This window comes from Neodiprion virginianus, chromosome 6 (genome assembly GCF_021901495.1).
Source record: "Neodiprion virginianus isolate iyNeoVirg1 chromosome 6, iyNeoVirg1.1, whole genome shotgun sequence".
Taxonomy (NCBI): domain Eukaryota; kingdom Metazoa; phylum Arthropoda; class Insecta; order Hymenoptera; family Diprionidae; genus Neodiprion; species Neodiprion virginianus.
This window is the reverse complement of record NC_060882.1, coordinates 17,160,347-17,188,064: the sequence shown is the minus strand read 5'-3', so window position 1 is coordinate 17,188,064 and position 27,718 is coordinate 17,160,347. Positions and strand designations below refer to the sequence as shown.

The 27,718-nt window shown below is 35.8% G+C and overlaps 1 protein-coding gene across 5 annotated transcripts; it reads right to left on the bottom strand.

Annotated features, from left to right (window-relative positions):
* LOC124307321 (centrosomal protein of 164 kDa-like) lies at positions 1-27,718 on the bottom strand. Of its 5 annotated transcripts, none has more exons than XM_046768851.1 (10): positions 27,495-27,718; positions 19,983-20,228; positions 15,945-16,700; positions 13,504-14,828; positions 12,671-12,996; positions 11,893-12,257; positions 11,479-11,669; positions 10,445-10,673; positions 10,167-10,361; positions 1-8,535 (listed from the first exon to the last, which is right to left on the bottom strand). In XM_046768851.1, exons 1-10 carry the CDS (start codon positions 27,571-27,573, stop codon positions 8,291-8,293), a joined length of 3,957 nt encoding a protein of 1,318 aa, XP_046624807.1. In that variant the 5' UTR covers positions 27,574-27,718; the 3' UTR covers positions 1-8,290. The 5 variants fall into 5 exon arrangements, 4 of the variants coding, with proteins under 4 accessions (XP_046624807.1, XP_046624808.1, XP_046624810.1 ...); XM_046768852.1 differs by having other exon boundaries at positions 11,485-11,669; XM_046768854.1 differs by having other exon boundaries at positions 11,479-11,651.

Below are 27,718 nucleotides of genomic sequence, written 5' to 3'. Positions count from 1 at the left end.
TAATTTCAACATTACAATTTATTACTGAGTGTTAATACACAATTGATACAATATTTGTTTCAGGGTTAGGAAGGTAAACATTTTTATTATATATACGTATATACAATATGAAAGAGTCCATCGATCATCCTATCGAGAAAGGGCATTAATATAAGTCCATTTCGTATTTGCATATTTCGATTTCTTTTGTAGGTATTCGGCTCTAAAAATCACAAATTCTGAAAAAATTATATTCAAGGTTTAAATTCTCCATTTTTGTATTTTATAATCAATGTAGCAAGGACTTGAAAAATTCAACAATAAACAAAATATTTCTGTGTCCAAAATCGGGACATTATATACACACAAAACTGTCTTAATTATGAAACATTTTTATCTATACCGAAAAACAAATAGTTTGTATAAAAAATTTAACAAAATTATGTTTCACGGCAGATGATTTCTGGTTTCTATTTCCATGCGTCCGGAATTTTTCATGTCTCGTATCGTTGATCAATGGCAGTTGCATATAGTAAATTTTTACAATAATACCAAAATCGGTCGATTGTTGAAATTTTCCCCATAGTAAACTGTAACATTTTGAATAATCAGAATTCTATGCTCGAGCTTTCATCTCTTCGAAAAATAATGAAATATTAAAAATGTAGGGTATTCTACAGGGAAGGAAGATGCTAGCGTTACGTTATACAAGGACGGTGCTACGGTTTAATTTTCGAATATCATTTGACGTGAACCCAAAAATATGATAAAAATACTCTCCTAAACATTTTATACGATTTAATAAGAACGACTCAATTTCTTCAATATATAGTCTTTCGTTTTAATAGCTATAATATTATCTATAATATAATATATGTATTAATATACGCATGTATATATTGTGTATATCTTACACATAACTTTTCATCGGACAAAAGTACGTAGCTTTTACTGCTCTACAGCTTTCAGTCGTACACATAATTTAAATTGAATATCTACGTATTACGGCTCTTCAGTTCAAGTACGAATATCCCGCAATTATTATCGTGTCTATATGGTATTCCTAATTTCAACATTATTGTTAATTTGCTTCGCGTATACATTTAGCCGTATATTTGTGTATGCGGCATGAGGGGAAACAAAATATTAACTGAGAAATAAAATGCCCAGTTCAATATTTCAAGTCTTCTTAGTACTGTAGGTATATTATTTTTGAAATAATCGAACCGTTATTGTTACATTTACGTATATATATATACATGTATATGTGTATCATCGTTTGAAATTTTTCTTTCAAATTTCTCATCTGTAAGTTTAAATAACAATAAAGACGCACGCACGGAGATAAACAATGCGCGGATAATAGATTTATGGAAATGCGTCTGAACAATTCATTCTTCACTCAAATATTTGCCTTATTAATATATATTTGGCATTTCATTGTATATAATGGGAATGTAGCAATCATGTTAATTGAAAATACCTACCAGATAAAATTATTCAAACAATTTACAGACGTGTAGCGGTGGAATTGATTATACTGCATAGATTTGGCATTTTTTTCATCGATCGTTGTTCGATTTAAACAACGGCCACGGGTCACAAACGCAACGTAATAGTGAATTTAAGAAAAATTGCACAAGATGGCAGATTCGTTTCATCGCTTCAATATTAATCAGAGCTTGCGTCATACATTTAATTAAATTTAAAAAAATACTCTACCACGCAATACAGAGATCATCATTTTGACAAACCAAAAGGCACTTTTTGTTCCCGGCAAATGCATAATCGTTGTGTGTGCGTGTGTGTGTGCGTGTGTATGGGACATTCCATGACATTACGATCAAGATTCTACGTCGACATCTCAGATTGGCTTTGCAATCATTTTGTAGAAAGTATATAGACGACGAAAAACGCGATCGCAATTTTTTTTCAGAATTTTCGGATCCAGCGTATCTCAAGTATGATTAAAAAACTTGAAGTAAGACCCACTTTCTAAGACCTGAAAGATTTCAGAAAAATCTTAGAAAGTAAAACAAAATCTTCGACACCTATCAAAAGATTGAGATTTCGTAACTTCAAAAGATAAATAAGGAGAACGAAAAAAGAAAAAGAAAATTATTATTATTGGATATGACATATGAAGGAACACAAAAGCTCGTTATAATAAGTGCCGAAAAATATCTCCTTCAGAGAGATATTAAAATAAGCTTTTATGTTCATTCTTATGTCGAAAATGCAATCCAATAATAATAATCTTCTTTTCCTTCATTCTTCCTATTTATCTTTCGAAGTCACGAAATCTCCACCTTTTAAAAAGTATCAAAGATTTCGATATAGTTTATAAGATTGTTCTTAATTTCTAAGTATTTGCAAAGTGGAGTTTTTTTTTTTTTTTTTCTTCAAGTTTTTAAATCATAAAAAAATTGCGATTGCGTTTTTCATCCTGTACTTTTACGAAAAGAAATTAAAAAGCCAGTCTGAGACATCGACGTAGAATCTCCACCGTGATGTCACCGAATGCCCCATATATGTATGTATAAATCCGGCAAGTGTCATATCGTGTATTGAATACATTTACCACCATGCTCCAGCCCTTTCCCATTGCAGCTGGCTATATCTCCACTGAATTTGCCATCTTGGTATAATTCCCAGAATTCATCGTTACGCATAGATATGACATCCTCACATGATTCACACATCGACGAATGTATTATAATTGTATTACGTACATTGTAATATACTACAAATTACAGGTATATGGCATACCTTGGATAATTTATAATATATTGTATAAAATAGATAAATTATAATATTATTATATTCGCATCGTAATACTTAAGAGATCAGCAAGACATTGTAAATCATATTAAATATCACAACACTGTATAATGAAATGATCAGTGAAAAATATTCGAATTTTGTAATATTAAATAATATTTAAAAATACGTATAAAATAACTTTGAATATATATTACAATGTATATATATATATATATATATATATATATATATATATATAATATTATATATGTATGTATAATCGCGTATTGCATATAAGCTATAGCTTACCCTCGTAACAAAATCATCAACATCGAAAAGATTTTCATATTAACAAATTTTTATCATTCAATCAACTATTACACTATAGACTTATAATATGCATACATAGTAACACATACGCACAATAAATATAAGTAGTGTATGAGGCAGTCCATATCATTTCGCCCAGGGTCTGACCCTTGACCTTTTAGATTGGGCCTGCGCCTCGATTTGTTATATGATTATTCTCACTTCGAAGGGCAGTCTTTTTTCTTTTTTTTTCTTTCTTTTGATAAATTTTTTGGAACCGATTTGAATTTTCTACAATTTTTTAAAACTTAATAATCTGAAAAAATTCTCAAAAATCGCGTGTCAGAGGTCAACGTTTTTAAGCTTATTGTTAGCGCCGAAGTGAGAAGATTCCATCTTACTGCTTGGAACGTTTTTCCGGAAAAAAAAATTGTTTAAAAAATTAGAAATGGTAGTCATTTTATTATGGATGGTTGCTGAAAAATTTTAACATACTTTTTAGAACTACTTTACCATTTGCAGCTTCTTTTAATAGCAAGGTAAAGGAGAAATGCATCTTTTGCAAAAAAATCGGTAAAATTGTTCAGATACGATAATTTTTCAGCAACCATCCATAGTAAAATGACTCCCACTATTAATTTCTTGAGCGTTATTTTTTGGAAAAAGCTTGAAAAAGGTAAGAAGAAAAAATATCTCCACTCCGGCTGCAAGCTTAAAAATTTTTATAGCTGACATACGTGATTCCTCAGAATGTTTACAGATTTTTAATTTGTGTCGATTAACAAAATCCTTTCAAAATATTATAGAAAATTCAAATCGAGTCCCAAAAATGTAAAATAAAAAATTCGAGTGCCTTTCAAAGTGAGAACAATCATATAAAAAATGTCGCGCCCAATCCGAGAGGTCAAGGGTCCGACCCAGGTGGAAATGGGATGGACTACCCCCTATATATTATATGTATATAATATGCTTTTTATTATTTACAATGGACATTTTCAATCTGCAAAAATTCCAAGTTTATATATATAATATATTGTATTTTACGTGTATAATAATATCGATCGCGCGATAAAAGACTTATCGACGTTTCGTTATCATATCGCAACAAAGTCGCCGTTTTGCTACACCTACCTACAATAAATATGGATCAATCGCGGGATCGCGCGGTTCCGTGCCTCAAAAACTCTTACGTTAAACTCACGCCATTCGTTTAAAGCTCGTATATAATAAATTTGACCTTCGCTCGTCTCTACAACCAATGATAAAGCTTTTTAGTCTTCGATATATATATAATAATATATTTACTTTTATTATACTGGGCTTTTTAATACGAGCGTATTTGACGAGAATTTCCGTCTCTATCAGAGACATGGAATGTCTTCTACCGTAGAATGCTAGTTTTTAGGAGGGCCTATACGCATTTGATTAGTAAAAGAAATGTGAAAAAAAATTTTCTCGGTTTAAAATAGAAAAAAAAGGAGTGTTCACGCACTCGGAAAAATGGGAAAATATTAACTTTGTCAAATTACAGAGGGGTTAATCAAACTTTGAAAAACTGCGTTTATCGTTTTCCGTTTCAGGACTGATCAAAGATTTGTATTGATTAACTATAACTGCGGCTTTGCAATATTTTACAAAATTTCACAAAATTTTACGAGGACTTGAGGAGTTGATTTAAATTTTTATCAGATTTCTCACAAGTCTTGACTGCACAAGTTTCGCACCGTATATCGAACGTTCCATAAAATTTTGTAAAATTTTACAAATTTCATAACATCTCGTATTACAATTTTGAAATTCCATGTGATTTCATACTTCATACTTCAACACCACACTTCGGACTTCTTGAAAGATCAAATGAGATTCTACAACTCTTACTGAATTTCAAAAAACTTAACAAGAATTCACTCAGGTTGCGTCGAAGATCTCGTAACATCGGTTCACACCGGATTTCAAAAATCGTTAACCCCACCGCAAAATTCTCAAAGAATTTACTATGACGTTTTCCATTTTTTCCTTCATCGAATTCCTTCAACCCATCAAAAAGTTCAACTTGTCTGGTCTATCATTATCGAATCCATGCTGTTACAGAGCTTTGATCACGATACTATAAAAACTAAATCAATCAAACCGTTTATTGCTATAAATATATGGCCGAATGAGTATTTTGAAGGAACGCCCGCTGACTAGATTCGACACCCAATCGGCCGGTGATATGATCTAGATATATTATTACACATATTTCTAGTAAAACCCACGCAACGGTTTTAATTGAGAATTCAGTTTTGAAGTAAGTATTATTACTATTATTATTATTATTATTGTTGTTGTTATTTTTTTAATATCATTATGATTATTAATATGTTATTTGCAACAAGCAAAGAGGTAGGAATTGGGAAGTATTTTAGTGCTGTGAACGATCGACGCTATTGATTTATGCTTATTTATACCTATTTTATATACGTATAATACGTGTTGTATACGTATTCACGAAATGGCGCCAGTTTTACTATTTGTGCGATTTTTTCGTCTGATCAATGGCTATCCTAATTGCTATATAACGGCGGTAATAAGCAATAAAAAATATGTTTGGAAAAAATATGTTCGGCATTTCTCTAAAGAATAAAATTAAAACACTAAATCATCTTCCTTGTAATCTCTTTTCATTTTATCAACGTATTTCTGCTTTTATTCATTTAAATTTCTGTACCATTTTTTAAATTCATAAAGTTACATACGTAAGTTTCCTTTATTTCGAAAAAAACTAGAAGACAATCAATAATAACAGAAGAATTATACAATATACATCCAAGATTCACAATGGAAATTGAAACCAACGATATTCGCGAAAAAAAAAAAAATTTTTTTTTATAATGGTAAGCGGATACGTAGGTAAAAAATCAGAAAAATTTACCTACCAAGCTTATATTTTAAAATGATTTCTTTGGCAGAAAGTTTTCTCCATATAAGTCTGCAGCTCCTAATTATTTGAAAAATGTATATTACCGCAGTACATATGTATATGTATACAGCTACAACTGGCCTTGATTAATTTTTCATAATAAATAAACGAGTTGGCGTTTTCCCGTTCCACGATGTTGACGACCATGTATGCCCCAAGTTAAGCAATCATGTATTATATATTATTGACCAGAAATTCAAGGGAACTATACGGTAATACCGTCCTCTCTTAATTTGACGTTTCCATCCCTCAGATATCTGGATTAGTCTTCATCTCGTCTTCAATTTGCTCGGCAATAATTAAGGAACAATAGAAAAATAATTGAACTTCAGAAACAAATCGGTCTGCGGGTTTTGCATCTAGAAACAGTTTTACTGTTTAAAATTCACATTTATAATCGTTTGAGAGGATGGTACAGCCAGTATTTACTGACCGAGTATAATTTCACTTATTGAGTCAATTAAACAGGCTTACGCATCACTGAAGCGAAAAAGCAATTATGATGCCATTGTACATGCAATGCCGAATAAAAGCGTCCAAAAATGTTTTGTCTTACGCAACAATAATTCCAAAAATTTATTCCTGTAATCAAATTGCCACTTGTTTCAGGAATTCATTTTCTGGAGTTATCCTCACATGAGTCCAAAAAATTTTTTCGATATTTTTCCGGCGATACATCTGGAGAAACGCAAACTGTGGGATTTTTGCATGAGTGATTCATAGGCTTTGACTATAGTCGAAATAAGTAAAATTTCACTCAGTGGGTAAAAGCGATCATAGCATCCTTTTAAACTTGCCGCGTTATTCAATGTTCCGGTTCTCCATCCAATCTTAACGAAGCTCAGCTCTCTTACTGAGAGATGAAAAATTACAGTAGCGGATAAACTTTGTCTTGACTACTTGGTGACTTTGAGTATTGACGATGTCAACGTAAATTTACGCGAGCTAAATGTATCCCGATTCGAAAAAATCAGAAAACATAACGAACAGAGTTGCGGTCTCAAAATAGGTGCTCGAATAATAATCTTACGTCGAGTATGAGTCACTCTGAAGTGCTTATTTCGTAAGAGCTTCAGGTCGTGAACACTTACTTATGAAGAAGTCATAACTTTTTAGGGTATCCGGATAGTTCAAGTACTCGAGTACCCGGGTAGCTGCACTATCCAAACTATTCAAACTATTCGAATAGTTAAAGCACTCTGCTTATTTGGATTTATACTTAAATTATCCTTTTTCACTCGGGGTTCTTGTTAGTATAGTTGCACTATAAGTATTACAGCTGCGTGTTAGTTATAGCTAACTCACAGTCTTATAAAACTTATTTGCAAAAATACACAACTATTTTTCAAATTGCTTGAACTTGTATTGTGTTCCGGATACCGAGAAATTGTCCTGAATATACTAACTATCCGGAGTTCAAGTTTCATAACTAAGGAATTCGAGTGATTCGGATATTTGAATACCCGAATAGCTCGTATCTACGTGTAAGGACGAGTTATTACATAAAAACGTACAAGCTTGATATTTGTAAGATGATATTTGAAATATTTAACTAACCTTTACCTAAAGATGATCAAAATGTAGAAATGTCAGAACGTGTTGAGTCAATATTTACGAAAGTCAAAAAATAGAAAATATTTTTTTACAATTAAATAGAATACGAATGAATGCAAACGTATAAAAAGATGAAGCATCTGGGAACAATGTTTCTCACGATCAATTGGTACGAAAAAAACACACGTACACATTTTGGAAATCCTGATTTTCATTGTTTTTACTCTGTACGAATCCCCCAATCCGAACCTTTTCTAACCTTCGATTGGTTCCAGTTTTCAAACAGCGACATTTCAGTAACACCATGTTTTTTTCTCACGTTATTTCGCATCACAGTAACAAATGCTTCAGTTGCGTTGAATTTTATTCTTCAGCCTTCTGGGCTTCAAGTTTTTCACCATTAGTCTCTTGAATTTCCATTGTGCTGTTCTGCCGAAGTTCAAGATTTTCAGTAATTTTTAAATACAGCTGTGCTTAAATCACCACATTTTGTTGTGCTCCGATTTACAAAACTAATATCGTTTTACGGACAATTTTCATTATTTTTGTCCGTCAATTAGGAATTATAAATAGTGATATCTAATATAAAAGAAGAAGAAGTGGATCAATATCGTCAACGTACGCTGCCAGATTAATTTCACTAATTTTGACGAACTGGAACCAAACGGATGAGCAATGGGTAGAAAATGAGTTGATACCCTTTCCTTCGAGAATTTATAAGAACTAGAGGGTTGCTTGACCCGGGCTGACTAGATCTGAACTTTCAACGCGCGCTTGCCGCAACCAGTCTCTTAGGTTTCTGGTTCTTTCCATGAGATTAGACGTCGTCCTCTCGACGTTTCCAACGCTGGTCGTATATCCGCTGGTAGGCCCATACTGAGCGATTATATTCTGGGTTGTAGTCGTTGGTGGATGAGAACCGGTCAACTGGGACAAAATGTTCGATTGGATGTTCGGCGTTCCAAAAGCTGTTGGAAAGTTAAAAATGTTGTATAATCGTGAAAATGATTCATACAGTATTCGAGTATCGCAAATTCAATGCTATGTGAAACAGTAGACAAGACCAAGGAGAAGAAAATTTGTATGTACGATTTTTATTAATATTATGCAGCTTGCAAAGAATTGTTTCTATCATTTATCGCTAGGTCGAAATCACCAGCCTCCGACATTTTTTTAAAATCGAGTACGTAGAACGTGACGATTGGTAGTTGTTTAACAATGAGGCGGTAGTTTGATGCCCGTTCGAATTTCATTTTGTGTAGAATAGTGAAAGTGTTTCAGATTCAAATAGTTGTAGAGATAAAAAGACTATGAGACACATTTTTCGGCTCGAAAGCTACGTAATATTGTTTTAAAAGTTTTTACTATATACATTTCAGTGCGCCGTATGATATTAAAAAGACGTAATGTTATGGAGACTATTGATCGCAGTTCGAATACCGTGATAAATAATGTACGAAATTAGTATTTTCAGTTGAAGAAATGTAGTTTTACTCAGGGAACCATAACTGTAAAATATTTGAGATCCCTAATTTCACAATAGCGATATAATAAACAACTGTGAATATAATGACGGGATTATATCAACGCGCTCATAAATAAAATCGCGAGGCTCGTGAAAAACGTTGGAAACCCATGTGCCATTGTGGAGGTGGCCCCCAGTAAGGTGGCTTACTGGGTCAGACCTGAGTGGCATATATTTTTAAATTATTTATCCTTATGTTGTATAGGATGTAAGGAGAGATATATATGAAATGATTAATGAATATTATTGTTATTATTGTCATTATAAATAATTATGAGAATTTTAACTTCTCCTTATAGTCTGGGAGAGTGAATGATACGAAATATTTTATGGAATATTGTACGCATGGTATGAAAAAAACCATGTTCTGATGTATCTCAATTTTATTTTGAGTGAATATGGTACAAAATTATAAATATCAATGCAAGTGTTCAGGATTCAATCAAATAGATTTCACTTTCGTATCATTACGTTGACGAAGTTCCGTAAAAGAAAACCGATAGTTGAATTTGCTTCAGGATGCTTAAGTAATTGAAGAGTTTCGAACGATGCATATTTAATTGCGGCAGTTTTTGAAGAAATTGGTCGGCGTAAAATCGATCCTTACACTAATTATATTGCGTAATGATCGTGCGTTGAGTATTTATCAAATTATCATATTTATAAGCTACGAAGATCTTTTCAGAAATATATAAATAAAAGATACTGGAATTATAAAAACATAAGCTCGGGTATCGATGCTTCGTTTCAAAACGCTTCGGAGTTGTTGAAAATCTGTAATAGATTCGTTTGAAATTTGAATCGTGATTTATAGTAAAGTGTCGATGCCAAAGCTTCTGTTTATAATGCCAGAATATTCTGTTTTTGTAGTTTCAAAGGAATATTTTTAGCTTTCACTTATAAAAATTTCATAAATACTCAATGTACGACTATCTCGTAATAAGATTATTAAGAAATGTCGATCGTTAGCCAGTAAATCTCTTTAAAGCAGAAACATATATCGGACAAATTTTTAAATTCCATATAAAACAGACGAATGATCCTATCAAAATAATAAATCGGCTAAACAATTACCTGGGACATTGTTGGCCTGAGTGGTGAGCTGCTGATAAGGTAGCCACCTCAGATCCGAGTACATCAGTGTTGGTGGAGGTGGCACACTGTTGTCCTGTCTTTTGTTGAGCACACCCCATATCTCACGAATCTCAGAATTGAGATTCTCGAGGCTGGCTATGATCTCCGTCGATTCTTGATAGTGCTCCGACTTTCCTGCACGCACGGTTATAACCATTGAATGCACACATGTGCCAAATAATTCGCAAAACTACAAACCTGGTGAGCAATTTACTGACCGATAAAAGTGTCGGTTTCTAAATCGGTCGAACTGAATCCGCTACTCGCACTCGAGATGTCACTCAGCGTTAACTCGTCGCTCTTTGCCGTTTGTTCGTTTTTGTTCCTCTTCGCGTTGGCGACTCTCTCGAGGGATCGCTCTAGATGGCGCAAGTGAATCACCTTTTCCCCCAGGAGACTCCGCGTTCGGTGCAAGCTAACCTCCATGTCCGATAACTCACGTTCCTCCTGTTGAAGAAGCAGGCCAGGTGAGACTCCCAACTTTTCGAACGATTGATGTTAAAATTTAACTATTGTATAATTTTTTAGGAAACAAGTGTCTGCATCTCAGTTTCAATTGATTGTATCTGACTCCCGGATGATGGTTCAAATAACGTGAAAGCTTGGTGTTTTTCAAAAAGCTTTTTGAGTTACGATTTATCTTGGAGCAAGCTGACTTAGGCTGGCCGTGAGCTAGCCCTCGAACCGCCGATTTACCAACTGCAGATTCGCAATCCAGAAAAAAAAATTTTTCATTATCCAATTCGAATTTAGAACTACAAATTCAGATTCGTGATTTAGGATTTAAAATCTCCCAAGTACCATATTACATGAAATTATGACGATTTTTTTTTATATTTAACCACTATAATGGATCCACCATTACAAATTTTTGAAGTCTGACCTTGGATTCGTGATCAGCGATCCAAAAAACCTCACGGTACCATTTTAATTCGAATGCATTCATACATTCTCAAAGTATCATCAGTATTAATTTATTATTTCGAATGTTGTTATTTGAATAACTCAAAAAGTACTGAACCTATCAAAGTCAAAATCTCTTCAATTCTAAGTTTCGAAAAGTCGCGTCGATTGAGACCAAACTCATTGAAGTCCGGTGACTTGTTCTCGAGAAATTAAAATCTCATAGCAATTCTAAAATTTTGGAGCTCATCCGTTAAACCATTAACAGAACTGGTCTTTTTCAGATCACGTGCTTCTATAAACTTGAAAATAAATTCCTTGCTGTGACTCATTGGAAACTGAATTTCACCTGTACCAGCTGCTCCAGTGTCGCCCTGACGCTTCGTTGCTTCCAAGCCCTCTGTCTTCCCTGGAATAGATTTCTCTGCTGGTGAAGTGCCTCTCTGGCTCGCCTCACGGAATCTCTCTCGACGTGGATTCGATGCCTGAAGAATTCTATGTCCGATGAAGCGTTCGCCGGCGCTGAAATAAGACTTGCGGCTTACAGGCGCAGCCGGGAATTTTTTTTTAAGCATAACGTTTCCAACATTTAAAGGCATGAGACAGATTTTTTTCTGAGATCAAGTTTTCGTTCAAATAATCCGTCATTCATTTGTACTGTAAGCGCAACCCATTAGAAATCTAACAAACGGTTGTGATAGAAATGATACTTTTTTCTTTGTTTTAATTAATTGTAGAGAAAAAAATTTAAAAAAAAAAATACCTTGGTCTTGGAACGGATATCTCAAAGTGTAAGCATTCTCGTTGCTTGGCAATTGGTCCCCCAGGTCTTCCAACTTCTCGAGCTGTTTCCTGATGTTTTCGACGGGATTCTCGACGTTGTTGTTCAACTTCGATGTACTAGCCGCCTTCTTTGTAAATAACTTTTTCTTCTTTAATAGATTTGAATTTTGTTCGCTCGCCGTTGTCGTGTCGTCCGATTCTAATTTGCTCTGAGCGAGCTTCAGGGCACTGGGTGTTTTTGAAAATCCCGCTATTTTCTGGCCGTCACTTTCCTCGGCGCCATTATCATTGTGACTTACATTTTCCGAGAGCGTTGTTATGGATTGCGTCTTTTTTAACGGCGCTCTGCAATATTGAGTTAAGGCCTATAGCCAGATATTAGGGCGAACAGCATGGGGATGAGATAATAGGTAAAGTAAAAAGAAAACACGCTAATCATGGCGGTGCAGAAAATAAAAGTAGAATATACTACCCTACGATGTTCATTCGTACAGGTGCAGGTTGAAAAAATACTTGAATCGCAACCCCAAAATATTACTGAATCATGTCTCAGCCGCGTGAATTCACTGAACTCGCTTTTGGCGTGAAAAATGTTCTAAAACAACGATAACGTGTAATTTAATTTGTGTGAAAACTGTATGGATAATTGTCATGAGAACTTGGAAAATCCCGGACCCTCTGTTATTTTTACAAATTCATGTAATCTCCAGCGAATAATCTCGATAAATTTCCAGAAGAAAACCGAGGCAAGAACTCACTTTTGATCAACAGACTCGGTGCGTTCCGTTTTAGTCCTCGCGGAAGTCGATCTTTCGGTTTCCGACGCAGTGGCATTCGCCTCTTTCCTCCTGCTTCTTGACTCCACGGCTAGTCGTACGTCATTTTTTAATTTCAGGTACTTTTCTTTGAGCGTTTTATACTTGTCCTCAACCAGCCGTTTCTCGCAACGAATTTTCTCATAATCCATCGAGTCAGGACGAACTAAACGTTCGCTTTGCTTCTTCATCTCTTTCTCGATGTCTCGAGAAAACGAAGCTCGTACTTCTTCCAAACGTTGCTTGTACTCCTTCCGCGCAAGATCTTCCTGAAATTGCATTTTTCCGGTTACCGTCTCAAGGAATACCGAACCTTATTCCATTTGTGGAAAAATGTCTAGTTGCGGCTGCTGTACAGTCCTTATCAATGACGTTTTTTACCATAGCCGAAAAATATAGTTCGCGGTACAAAATAAATATGAATTTCTAGCTGTAACCAGCAAATCCACGTTTTCACGTTTACTATATTCTCTTGTAACTATTGCAAAAATATAATGTGGGCACAATATTAAATTGATATTAGAACCTTGTGTAACTGAAGGAATGTAGTGAACTGGACAAACAAATTTAAAATTACAATAAGGATCAAAGAATCCAGTGGACTGAAAAGTGAATGTGATGCAGAGACGAAATTGAATAGAAGAAACATTTTCTAGTCCAAATATTATACGATTGCAGATCACCGTTACAATATTCTTCTAAGCAGTGGATTAAATTGATAAAAATTTCCAATCAGTTCTACACATTTGTAACTTTTGAAAGCTGTGACAACTTACTTCCGTTCTGAAATCCCGTAAGATTTCGGCGAGGCTGACCTCGTGATCTTCGGTTACTTTGGATATCTTCTCCCTCTGCTGCAAACGAAGCTCCATCACAGTGTCTTCGAATTCCTTTTCCAGCTTGGTCTTCAAGGCCTTGACCTTCTCGGCGTGCTGCTTTCCAAGATCGAGTTCAACGAGCTTCAACGCCTTTTCCTCCTCCAAAGACTTCTCGAAATCACTCTTCAGCTTCTCGATCTCACGATTTCTGTGCTCGAGCAATTCCAGCTTCTTCTCCTCCAGTTCAACCCTCAAGTTCTTCAGAATCTCCTGCTTCTCCTTTTCGTAGCAGGTCTCAAGCTCGCTACGAAGGTTGTTCAGCTCCTCAACTCGAGTCTTGTCCATCTCGGCGACGAGGTTCTGGACCTCCAGCTGTTCCCGCTGCTTCATATCCTCCCTGAGCTCGGCGAGTCTCTCCTTAATGTTCTCCTCGAGGTAGCCTTTCTCCTCAAGGAACATCGCCTCGTACTCTGTCTTCGTGTCCTCGTACCTGATTTGGAAGTCGTCTTTCAGGTCCTGTATCTCCTTCTCACGCTCTCTCCTTACCGCCGATTTCACCGCTTGAAAATTCTTCGTCATCTGGCTCCTGGCCCTCGCCTTCTCTCGCTGGTTCCTCGCCGACTCAAGGTCGAGCTTGATCTTCATCAGGTGATAGGCGTCGTCCTTCTCCTTCTGGAGTTCGTTCTTCGCCCGCATATCGCTCCTTTTCATCGACTCAAGCATCATCTCCTTGCTCCTGCGTATCTCGTCGAGGATGCTGGACCGTGACTCGGTGCTCTTCAGGGTCGTCGTGCTCTCATTTTCGCTCTTCGAGAGCAGGTCGATATTCCTCACGTTCTCGAACTTGCTTGGCACGTAGTCGCCACCGCCGTCGGTCGCATCGCTGCACGACTTGTCTTTCGACGTTTGGTTGAAGTGCTCGTTTTCTGTTACATTCTCGACCAGAAATCTCTTTCCCACGATCTTCGGTTGCTTTGATATCATCTTAGACTTTTCACCCAAATTATCCTTCTTCGGTTCTTCCAAATCCGGGAGCTTATCGCCGACTGACTCGCCTTGCATACACGAGCCAACATCGGTTGGCGCCGATTTTTCTAAATCCAAATCTTCACCCTCGAAGCTCATGAGATTCTTCATCGTCACAGTCGCCGATATTCGCATATTGGGCTCGTCCGATTCCGTGTCCCACTCCTCCTCTGATCCCGAATACGTGAATTTCACGTCTACTTCTTTCTCCAAGTCGAATCGGACGCTCTTACGCTCTTCTTCTACGGGCTTGTCGTCTGTAAACGGATCGTAAGCTTGATGCTGATTCGAAATGGGAAGAAAATCGTGTTAACCGTATCAATTGTAAGCTTTTTAAATTCGGTTGATTCTGTTATTAAAGTATCATTTCTAATGTACAAATACAGAAACTGATTTGCAACAGCTAATTTTTTTCCCTAGTCGCTGACATTGGCAACGGAGAAAAATGAACCGTCACAGAATCAATTTCTGTATGTGTACTGAAGCCTGTTTTTTGAACACTATGATTCTTACATGTTACAAAAAAACTATCACTCATCGACCTGAAATTAGAAGTCGTTGAACTCCAAATATTCCTGTCACTTTCGAAACCCTTAAACATTACATACAATTCAATCTAAAAACGAAAAGAATTTAAAATCCTGAAAAGTAGTATTTTCATTGGCTAGAAAATTTTGAATTATCGAATATGCTTATAACTAGATTGATTGTTTTAGATTTGAAGCCACAGTTAAGATCTGGAAAATCACAAAGTTTTAGACAGTGTCATAAGAATTTTGAGGCCAGCTCAAAAGAGATTCTATGAATAGTCTGAAAGTTGTCAACTATTCCAATCCTGATATTAAAAATAAATCTATTTTCAACTATTCTGTAGTTAGCGATTGACACTGTATACGTGCTTATAAACGGTTAACCTAAACCTAGCCAGTCAGGCTTATCTATTGTGGCTAATTGTCTTCTTAGACGATACAGAATACTTGAAACATGATACTTCACGGTGTCATGTAGAATAAGCTACAAAAAATTGCTGCAAGTTATAAACTGGAATGACAAACTTTTCAGGAATCACGAATCAAGCGCAGTTCTCCCGTCATATCCCCAGACATCCGTCAGTCGACTCGCGAGTAAACACATATCTCGTATTTCCGTCGTGAAGTGGAGGTCGGTTTTCTCTTTTACCCAGTAGATCGAAATAAAAATGATGCATAAGGTACAATAATACACATATTACTCGCGTAACAGCTTTGGCGGGAACGGGCGATACGACCGAGTTGCGTGCTAGACGAGATGAATCACCGTAGCTGTTCAACGATTATCTAATCTCCGTGGTTTACGGACGTGACAAGGTCTTGCGATTAGAATGAAAAACTCACCATCTTCAGAATTCTTCTCGCGAAGAATTGATTTCGGCCTGTCGCCAACGGACGATGTATTTTTATCCTCAAGTCGTAGAACGCCGTAAAAATCGTTCTGCACATCTTCGTCGAGGCTGCCGCAGGCGTTCGCATCTCTGCTCCTGTTACTCTTCAAGAACATGGAACCACCGCCGCTAAGAGTCAACTCTTTGATACGGCTCGATTGCCTCGCCTGTTGTTTTTCCTCCTCGGATTTCTCGACGACCGCATCCGACTTGTTCAGCGAGTTTATACTCAGCTTATCAATGTCAATGATGTTTTCCTCCGAGCCAAACTTGCTTGACAATTGTTCCCACTCCTGCTCGTATCTCGGACTCAGTGATTCGGACCTCTTGAGGACTTCCTGCAAGTCCAATTCCTTGCCTCGAACCTTCGACTCCTCCGACTCTTCCGAAGCTTTTAGCACCTCGAGCAGCTTCGGGCTCTCGTAAAAATTCGGATCCTGGAACCGCAGGTTCGTGTAATCCCTGCTGGCTCTGTCGCTCGACGAGCTGAACGAGTTGTCGAGTTTCACGGTGTCGTTTTCCTTCCGCGGCTGGGTTTTTTCGGCCTTGAACTCATTTCTTCGAGCGCCCACTATCTCGGTTTTCGACTTTCTCAGTGGTACAAGCTTCGCCGGAAGCTTTGGACGAGACAAAGTTTTCGCAATCTCTTTAGGAGATGTCACATCCTCCTGGGACTCGAGATCCTTTGTTGTTGCTTTCGAATCTTCATCTGAAATCGAGACATTGGTGAGGCCGCAGAGTTATGGAAAAAATACTGCAACACTGGTAGAGAAAAATCCACGGACTTTATTGACGGAAATCAATTCTTGCATGAGAAATCAGCAATTTTGGACCAGATATAATTACAATTTGTAATGCGGTTGAAATTAGTAACTCTACTTTAACATGGATGTTCATATTTTGGCAAGTCAACTCTTTGAATGTCGTTCTGAAATTGTACAACCATTTATTCCACATTTCGTTACGTTAACGTTAATAAGTTCAGCATTGTAATTAGTAATTACTTATGTTTGAAGATGAATTACAAATTAGGTTCATATTTCGTGATCAGAGAGAAATGAAATCCACACGAGAGATTGTTCGAAATGTTCTTCTAACTGCGTGAAAAAATCAGTAACCCTTAAAAGAAAAAATCATAGCAGTTGATGACGGGTTATTAGCATAAAAAAAAAACTCACGAATAGCGTTTCTGTTCGTTTTACTTAATACCATCACGGCCGTTGGTAAGTTGATACTGCAATGAGTATTTTTTCGGAGATAAAAAATGTGAAAACCCAGATTTACGTACGATATCTCTAAATATGAATCAGTAATAAGGATACGACTGTAAAAAATCAGTGTAATATCGATGAAAAATCACTAAATCGTCGGTGTAGGTATATGTGCTGGTTTTATCCAGTGGTATACTAGTATAACTGAGAATTAGTGAATTTTTACGAATTCAAATTTAGAACGTAGATTACAGTACAGCGCTTCCTGGCACATAAAAATAAGTAAACATGCTTCGCAAGGCGTTATGTCTGCACTTCTATCTGCCGGATGAAAAATTCGGTACATGATACTTTGAGTGAGACCATTAAGGACAAATATCTTTACGTTCAAGCGATACTCGGTCAAATAATTTTGAAAATTTAGTGATCACGCCCACATACCGATATTTTCATTTTCAATTTTTATAGTAAAAATGTAAAAACAATAGTTTTCATCGTTAAATTATGTCAAAAACGCGGTTAATCGAGTTTTTTTTTTTTTACCGACAACCCATCAATTCCTACAATTTTTTATATGAAGGGTTACTAATTATTTCGCGTATTTGGAAAACTATTTCAAACAATATTTTACTTGGATTTTTCAATATCTCATTTATTACAATAAATCGAAATTTTGAAATCAATAAAGAAATATTCAAAGAACTTTGAGCCCTCACGAAGTTCATCTTATTCTAAAAAAAAAAAAAATCGGGAACCTCGTCACATCGTTATATCATGGAGGTGATGTCTACTGCGTGGGCCCTCAGAAATATATCAATACAAATATAATTTGTGTGTTCATTACATCCCGATTACAAAATACAAACGTAACTTGTATCTTATTTCACCTTAATAAATATAATCAAATGACATATAAAAATAATTGGTAATTTTTAATTGCCAAATTAGAATCTGGCCAATACCGTAAATGAGTGACGAGTCGATAAAGCATCGGGAGAATTGTGAGCAAAAACTTGAAAAGTATCGGGGCAATCTATTAACGACGAGAGCCTGGTTTATAAACGAAGCTGTTCTATCCGCAGAGCGCAAGGCGGAAAAGCATGCCAACGTTCAACAGACGTCATATATTTCCAGGTGCTTGCGGGTGGGAAAATCGATAACTCATTGTCAGGATCAAGGGTCAACGGGAGGGAACTTGTGCCTCGACCCTGGGCCGCTCTGTATATAACCTAATATAGTGATAAAGTTAGAATAGAATAGAACGAAACAGAACTTGAACAAGCCTGCTTGCGTGAAAAATGTGGTGACCGTGAAACCAGGTTTGAGTGAATTTATTTGTCGATGTACCAGGTTTGCTGCCGATGTATGAAGAAGAAAATCCATGCGGTTAAAGCTACTGTAAATGTGTTTGGCTCACGATGTTTGCTCAAGGCTTTGACACTCAAATTCATACAATAATCATCGCGTAAAGCAGATGTTTCGACATAAGTTGCAGAATTATTTCAACGCGGCATTAGCGAGATCATTGCGGAAGTTTTGTCCAAGAAAACGACAGACAAACAGACATACAGGCGAGGGGCAAACCGATATTTCTGTAAAAACCTGTTTTTGAAATTCTGGAATATGAAAACGTGAACATTGGTTGAAATTGGAAAAGGTTATTTTAGATAAAAACCGACATTCTTATTAAATATCACGATAGGCGATGAAAATTCGAAACATGTGAGTCAAATAACTAAATATCTGTTATTGACTTACGAATGATAACTTCAATCATTATATTCAACATTTTATCATTATCACTCAACAGGGATCAATGCTTATTTAAAAGCAGGATTTAAAAAAAAAAAAAAAAAAAAAAACAGACATACGAGTTGAATCCTCAGTAAATAGGAAAGAAATAGAAAGAGGTGAACAAATATCAATGACGGGAATTATCAAAGCTCAGAACAAATTACCGTATATCATATTGATTCAGGCTTACTCTAAAATAGAAAAAATAAACATACCAAAATTGTCATGAAATAAACTTACTCATGCCTACATTATTCCAAAAAGAAAACGAGATTTTATTGAACCAGTCGTTTTACAGTAATAAATTATTTTGTATTGAAAATTGAAACTATTTCGAAACACCTGAAAGAATTCAGCAACGCATTTATAAGATGTTACAGAATAGTAAGGTGTTCGAAGACAAAATAATCCAAAATATGAAAAAGTTTTCGGTTAACAAAATATTAAGCAATCGTGAAAATGCCGGAAATACTAAAATTCAACAGTATAACAAATCCATTTCCATTTTAGAATCGGAAAAACATCGAACACAAGTCGCATTTGTAGTTTGTAGTTAGGTATAAACTGAAATACGAATCACATTTGCGTTTTGTGATTACATCACGTTTCACACATCCGCAATAAATTTTGATTTCAAATGCAGTAATTGATTACATCGGATAATTATGATCAGATCGAATAAATATACTAAAAACATTTGAACAGATATCAATTTTAATTTTCAAACGTCATTAAATTCTTCATTCGATCCGATTACAATTATTAAACATAATTAGTCGCAATCACAAACATAATATTTTTTTTTTTCTGAATAATACAAATCACCTACAGTTGTAATTTGTATATTTTATTCCACCCTAATTGTAAAGAGAAAAAAAAAAAAAAACACACACACAAATAAGCATTGTGATTCATTTTGTTTCTGTAATCACAATTCAATCAATTATATCCTACACTAGTCTAATTTTGACCACAGCAAGACTCACCAATGCTCGGTTGCCGGTTTCCTTTCCTCGCGTTCTCTACCAGCTCTTTGTAGACAGAGTCAAGAGGATGTTCCCAGGTGGTGGTGCCCGTAGAAGCCTGGTAGTAGTACCAGGCTCCAGTCGCCTCGTGGAAGCAAGGGGACCATCCCTTGGGCAGAGCAGCCATGAGGCCATCCTTGGCAAGGCCCAAGAGGTGCGGCTCAGCCTCCGGGTCGATTCCCAGCCGTGTCGCATAGTCGACAACCTCTGCAACAGAGAATGTCCGAAAAATCTCGCTGTAATCGACGATAAATTGGACTGCTGACATCGAAACGAAGCTGGATACCTCGCTGAGAGTACGTTGGAGGTGTCGCTTGTACGCGGAGGGAAACGATTATTTGAATCAAGTGATGTTCGTTTCATTCAACTACACGCTGTGGTCAAATGCGACGAACGCGATACTTACTTAATCCAACAAAATAATTTTGTCCAACGAAATACTTGTGACAACTTGACATAGAATTGAATCCAGCATTAGAGTGATCATGCTGACTATCGATTTATTAAAGATAACACGGGCGCGAGTTAATTGCGATAATGTGAATTTCGTATCACGAAAATGTGTGACTGAAATGGCTAAAAATTTGATTGAACGCACCTTAATCGTTTTGTTATAATAATATAAAGCTGCTGTATCAGAAAAAAAATGAGCTTGTTCCAATTAAGTTTTTTTTTTGAGTCGAGATTTCAGTGGCTGATCTTGAAATCTTTGGCATTGACTTAACATTCGAGTTATTCAAGCTTACATAACGTATTCTTCGAATCACGTCAATAATGAGATTCTGATGACTCCAAATTTTTCGACATATACTCGATATTTAATGGGTAAATGCAAAAGTACAAATTGAATGTGTGTTAATAGTTTTTGTTTATTTGTAGTCAATGTCAATTTTGATCACTCGAAACTTGATATTATGCTCTCTTCGTTTGCAACTCGTCTGATAACATATTCATCTCACATTATCCGTATCTGTAATTCTAGCAAACTACCCGGTTTTATAACTATCTCTGAAGCTACTTCAGTAGCAAGAGAGTTCAACGCCTAGTGGCCGTTTACATAACCAGTATACTCATGTTTACAATGAATATATTCTCTACTTGTTTCAAAGCATGTGGTGTTTCTTTTACCTCACAAACAAATTAGTACAACTGATTCAATCATTTACGTCAAACAAGCTCCGGTTAGATCAACGAATTATGGCATTCGATCGGTGTAAATTTTTTGTTGGCTAGATTCATGTAATTATTTTATTAGAAGTACCTAATTCTTTTTTTCAACGAACATGCGACTTGGAATATCAACGCATTAACTTCAAATGAAATGATATTTAGTTGACTCAATTTCGGAAACACAAAAGATTCACTCAAATCAATACTTCACTCAATCGCGTCGAGAACTGTTTTTGTAGAATCAAGGAATTCGCTTGATTAAATCATTTTTACAAACTAACTAAATCGAAATTGTTGAATTGAAGTTATGGTATTTGGAACAAATAAGAGATACTAGATTAAAGTAAATCGACTTTTCGGTAAACTTCTTAGGGTGAAAATTTCGATACGGCTACAATTTCGATATGCTTCAACATGTTTTGGCATCGGAAAAAACATGACCTCACGTGTTTTTTGTCTAGGAAGTCTATTTTCTCCGATTATGAAATCTGTTTTTCCCTGACTTTTCCCGAAGTAGATCATTAGGAACCGTCGAAAACCCGATTTCAGCGTTGTAGGTTTAGTGTATACGAATGCCGAGAACACAAATTGTTTTCATCTTCTTGAGTGAAAAAGTAGACATTAAGAGTGTATTCTGAAATTTTTAGAGTGGGATGAAAACCGGATTGTAGTTAAATCTCTACAAGAATTCTCCAGGAATACATAGAATATATTCCGAAAATTCAGGATTTATGGAATATTTAAACGGATTTAATTATTATCCGATCTTTATCCCGCTCTAGCAATTTTTGGATACCTTCTAAAATGTCCATTTATTAACATAAAAAAAATTATTACAATAGATTTACTGTCTCTATTTTATATACAGTAATCAAAGTGTCAAGAAAAAGTGTGTTTTTTTTTGCGATTCTTGAGAATCTGCCTTAAAATAGGGTTCATATTTGGACAAATCAAACTTTTTTAGACAGAAAATATATCGATTTGTATTTTTTTTGGTCACTGAAAGTGCTGAAAATTCAAAGGCAAAGATTAAATGGAGAAAAGTGATAATATTGATCAACATTTTTTTCGTAAATGCGTTAAGACCCGAGGCATAAGAATGCGAGGACGTTTATATCTTAGTATAAATTACATCGTATCCAAATAGAATCCAGATCAAAATTATTGTCCGCTAAAAATCAGGCCGAAAATTTATGGACCAGCTTATTTATTATAATCAGGTTGAGTTAACCCTGATTTTCAGATGTTTTGGACATGGTCAAGAAATTGAGTTTTTTTTTAACTTGCGTTATTCGCAACGTAAGAATAATTCTACAAAATAAATAGCGGCAATAGATATGTGAGAATATCTTACCCTTATTGCATATACCTATTTAACAATGATTTAATGTTGCAGTATATCTGAAGAAACTCGTAAGAAACGAAAATACAAAAAAGCGAATGGGTTAATCCGGACGCAGTGAACGAATTTCTCCAAAGTGTTAAGCGTAATATTAATTAAATTACGGATTAATTACGGCAAAAATTAGACACCGTGTACCTTACGCCCGTGGAGGTCAACGGTCAAGAGGATCGTTACGGTAGGCGTTGACTGACTTCAGTCAACGTGGCTAGCAAAGAACGAGCTACGATGTCGGGTAATCGTGGTAATGGAAAATAACACAGTTCGAGAAATTATGCTGATAATACTTTAGGTACGCCAATGCCTGTGCGCACTCCGTGATCCAATTATAGTCTTCCGACATTCCTCAAATATCCGGTAACGTTATGGTAATTAAGGGTGATATTGTTGGTTAAAAAAAAAATAAACGCTTTTACCATACACGTCGTTTGAATTTCAATTCTACATATAATGGAGAGAGAGAAATGAAAAACAGTTTTTACAAGTTCAAATACGGCTATCGTAAAATTAATTACTGCAGAACGACTTTGCTTGATTAGATTCTTTCCAGTTAATCAACAAGTTAACCAGCAGTCGGCGAAATAATGATTATGAGTTGAGATAAGTTAGTATAATTATAAAAAGTAACTTTAAATGTTTCATGTATATATAAATTAACAAAAAAATTGTATATCCATTTTTAATTTTATAATATTTTTTGAAAAAAAAAAAGAAAAAAATAGTTGATTTTTGGATACAGTCTAACATATTTGATATTTATTAATTTAACGAGTATGTAATTGTTTATCGCAAAGTTTTGGTACGATGAGTAATGCATTCAGGAAGAGGATGGAACCACTGTGTAGATAATTAATTGATGATTTATGTGTTGATACTGCCGAATTCAGAAGCTGTTGTTATTCATACTGCAAGATGACTTGAAAGCTGGCTTTTTTTTTCGGTAATAATAATACTGTCAGCGAAAATATGTAATTTGTTCTCTCAATAAATACTCTAGCGGAACTGATGAATTTTTCTTAGTATTAACGCCTAAATTGGTTCAAAACTTTTTTCCTGCATATCCCGAAGAATTCCTACTGATTTTGTAGAAGTTTTAGAAAATATACAAGGAAAAAATATAGCGTATCACTTTTACGAAATCAGCCTTCCTGTGGACGATAAAAGAAACTATGAGACAAAGGAGAATGAAATTTATAACGTTAACGTTACATAGCATGGGGAAAAAATCACACTACTTAGAAAATTTAGTACGAAATTGAACTAGTTGAGTTTGTAGAATACGAGTGCACAGTTTTATTACGGTTTACTGAATTTTGGACAATCCATAAAATTACAAGACAACAATTATTCCTAAAATTTATTGTTACGTTAACGTTATCAACTTCAATCTTGTTGAAAGAAGTGGTATTGCACGAGTTGAGTCAACAAACAATGAATATTTTATACTTCCAATCGGAATGTTCTCTGTTCAAACAATGAATGCTTCCGTCTGAAGATTAACAGAGCCTAATAATTGTAAGTAGATAAACAACAAATTTGAGCAATCAGTCATTTTACTGAAAAACGATCATTTATTTATCCCTCAAAAAGTAAAAGTGTAATCTGAAACGACGTCCAAGTTAGCGTCCAGTAAACAATCAGTCATTCATTCGCGTAACATAGTTTGTTTGCATGAAAAATCATAAGCTTGTATGTTGATACGTGAATAATTCTGCATTATACCGAAGCTTTGGCTTGTACAGCTGTTACCCTCGTAAGTCTTCCGATTGGTCACAAATTACTCGATACGGTTAGTTCTCATCGTCAGCCGCGAATTAGAACGAGATTATATTGATTGAGAAACCGACAAGATACGGTGAACAATCAGGGTTCAGTAATGAGCGAATGCAGATATTGTAAGTATTCTTTGCACTGATTTATTGCATGTATGTCCAATGGCGCGATTCAAGAACGAATACGTTGAGGACGAAGTTTGAATCAGCTGGTCTGAATGAAAAGTTAGGAAAAGAGAAAAAACCGTTTGAAACATCACCAGCAGTGCTGCTTGCGCCAATGAAAGTGAACACGAATTAAACAGCAACTCTGCTATGCAATAGAAATGATTTTGAGCAAATTTGAATAGTGCACAAGCTAAGACGTCGACAATATGAGAAAAGGTTTCATAATTCGGTTGTTCGGAATGATTGATTTCTGACTTTTTTGTTCCGGTCACGATGAGCCAATAAGTATTTTTTTAAATTTCATCCAGTTAATCTCTGAATGTGATTACGTAACAATGAACAAAATAAGCCCAAAAACATTTAAATTAAGTGAAGAATAGCAAAGGTTAATCATTTTGAACCTTCTGTATTCATGAAAAGTTTCCTCACGACCTTGATATATGACCATGCGTCATTCGAATCTGCTGAAGTTCATTTGTATTACATAGTATATATATAGAGATGTGGTTTCATTCTTGTTCACCATAATTGGCGCGCCAATGACACTTCTGAGAATTATTTTAAATAGTTTTTTCCGTGCTCCAACTCTTCGTTCAACCAAACCCGGCTGGTTATCATCAGAACATTGGAACGAAACGTTGGAAAAAATGCACTATTTTCAAGTTTCCAATGCCATTAAAGGGGGGGGTAAGGGTTTGCACTTTCGAAAAATCGAATTTTTTTTGTCTTATTTTATTGTCGAACATTTCAAGAATATATTCCCAAAATTTTAAGTCGATCCGAGCAAAACTCTTGAAATTATTGTCCAGTTAGTCTCCTGCCCTTTAACACTATAGCTCTGACAGTAGGTATACAGCTTATTGACCTCTATGGTTCTGGTTCATTTATCCTGTTCCGAGAATATTTTATTTAGCAATGAAAGACACGTAAGTAAAGCCATAAAGACATATTTTATATTTATGTATACTATACACTGTAAAATATTTTAAAAGGAGAGACGAGCGTCAGTTTGTCGTTGCACATTCGATCGTGCGTTTGTGATTTTTTCTCAAAACTATTTTTTCAAAGTCCGTGTTCACTGCCATTTAAAAACTACTTGACCGATTCATTTCAAACTTGGTACACATTTTCTACATATAAAATACCTCCCCCCAACGTTTAGTTAAAAATTTGTTTTTTACAATAAGGGGGTTTTCCACCCACAAAATGGCAGAATTTTTCGTGGAAAATAGCAGTTTACACTTTAGATGGCCACCAAAAATTTGTAAATGAAAAAAAAAAATAATCATAGAACATTGGGGGGAGGATTTGATGATACTTTGACTAAATTTTAATGGTTTTTGATTTCAGATCATTTCCGAACGAGACATAGTGAACACCGCAAATTGTTTTTTTTCTAAGACGTTCTGGGGCAAGCTCCGTCACCGGCTTGTTTTTCAATATTTCCGCATGGAAAAATTACAGAATATTGTTAAAAGTATACCTAATAATGTACAAAAGGTTTGACTAAATTTGCTCAATCCATACTTTTAAAAAAAATTCACAAAAAAGTGTTTTTTTTTTTTACGCTGAAACCTTACCCCTCCCTTAAAGAAACTTGAATATCCAAATACGAGTGTTTCATATTTTGTTCTATTTTTTCAATTTCAGACAAGTCTTAAGTCGCAAAATACTTGTCAGTTTTCCCTCAAACATGAATCGTCACGGTAACGTTACTAGCCTCGGCATATTTTTTCATCCTAGTACTTGACGAGCGTCAAAAGCCTGTGAGCGCTGTGCGCCTGCGAGGATCGCGAAAATGGACGAACAAAATGACCCCTTGAAAAAACGGCAATTCAAAGCGTTTCAAAAGTGTGATTAAAAATTCCATCAAGACTGTTTTGACAGGTGATGCATGCGTGCAGGGCCCGAGGGGGCGACGAGGCCGACAGCCACCAGCTGTCACTACTGGACAAGAGTTAATCAATTGCCGTCTTGATACACAGGCCGTAAATATTCTTTTGCAATCACAATAACGGTGGAAAATTCCGTAGGAAAAATCCTCGCTCCTTGTGGATCATGGGGAAATTTTTTAACCGAAAATTCGAGCCCATACGACGCAGATATGGACTCGGTAACGTCGCCGGTTGACGACAGAAGTTTCCCCGCAGTGCGGCCCCTATTGATTTTCCTCGCCGAGTGAACTATACGCCGTGTTCAGGCTACCTTGGAGTAAATAAACAATAACGTACATGGATTACACGGACACAATGGAAGCCGGAATTCAAAGTCCGTTCGGTTTTTTATATTTTCAAAAACAATCGGTGCCATTGCTTTCTTTTACCTAATGTATCGGAAAATACAACTTCTTGAAAAAAAGGTATCATGTGTATATATTAAACTCTTATCTTATATATGTTGATAGGTTTTTTTTTTTTTTATTACTGATTGCTGTCAGTCTGCAATTAATATTCGGTTAGATTCTTCTCAACGTAATAAACGCCGTTTGCTTCTATAGTTTTGGAGTATAACTTTGTTACGGAGAAGTTGCATATGACTTATTGAGGAATTGCGAATTTTGAAAATGATCGTCGTATTCAGATTCGATTCCGATTCAACACCAACTTATCGATACTATTTCGGTAGAGATTTGTCAGAAGGTTTGTATCTTTTTTGACAGATGTTGATCATCACGGTATAACCGTTAAGTTTACGCGATAAATTTTATAAGCGAGTGACAAGAACCTGATCGATAATAATCAAACGCAGATTAGATAAGCAAGACAAATTTATGCTTAGCCGTTGAGTCTTTTGCCGAACTTTAGCTTGTTACCAATGCAATCTGAAAAGAGCTTTTGAATTGCGCGCGATTGAGAGAAGGTAGATTTAAAACTACAACTCCAGGATTAATTACGACTTCTGTATCGATCGGCGAAATTTCTGATTCAAATTGCGGGTATAAAGGGTGAAAAGTAAACGTACCTTCATGAGACGGATGGGAAGATTCATCGAAGACTTCCCTGCACACGACAGTGGCAGCAATCTCCTGAGAGACACTCATATTCGTCGCGGGTTTACATCACAATTTTCGACTCGGCGTGCGACTTAGAGTATGACAAATTCACCAGACACTCGCGTAGAATCGACATATTTTCCTCCTGGCGCTCGGTCTGCACCTTGCGGCCTCCAATGCTGAATTCAACTTG

Bases quoted from the DNA above. Each gene is read 5' to 3' on its own strand.
- LOC124307321 (XM_046768851.1), bottom strand. From the start codon at position 27,573: ATGAGTGTCTCTCAGGAGATTGCTGCCACTGTCGTGTGCAGGGAAGTC. The intron at 10,674-11,478 runs GTGAAATTCAGT...CTTCTTCAACAG, and splicing joins CACTGGAGCAGCTGGTACAG to GAGGAACGTGAGTTATCGGA. The intron at 8,536-10,166 runs GTAATTGTTTAG...ACTTTCCAACAG, and splicing joins TCAGGCCAACAATGTCCCAG to CTTTTGGAACGCCGAACATC.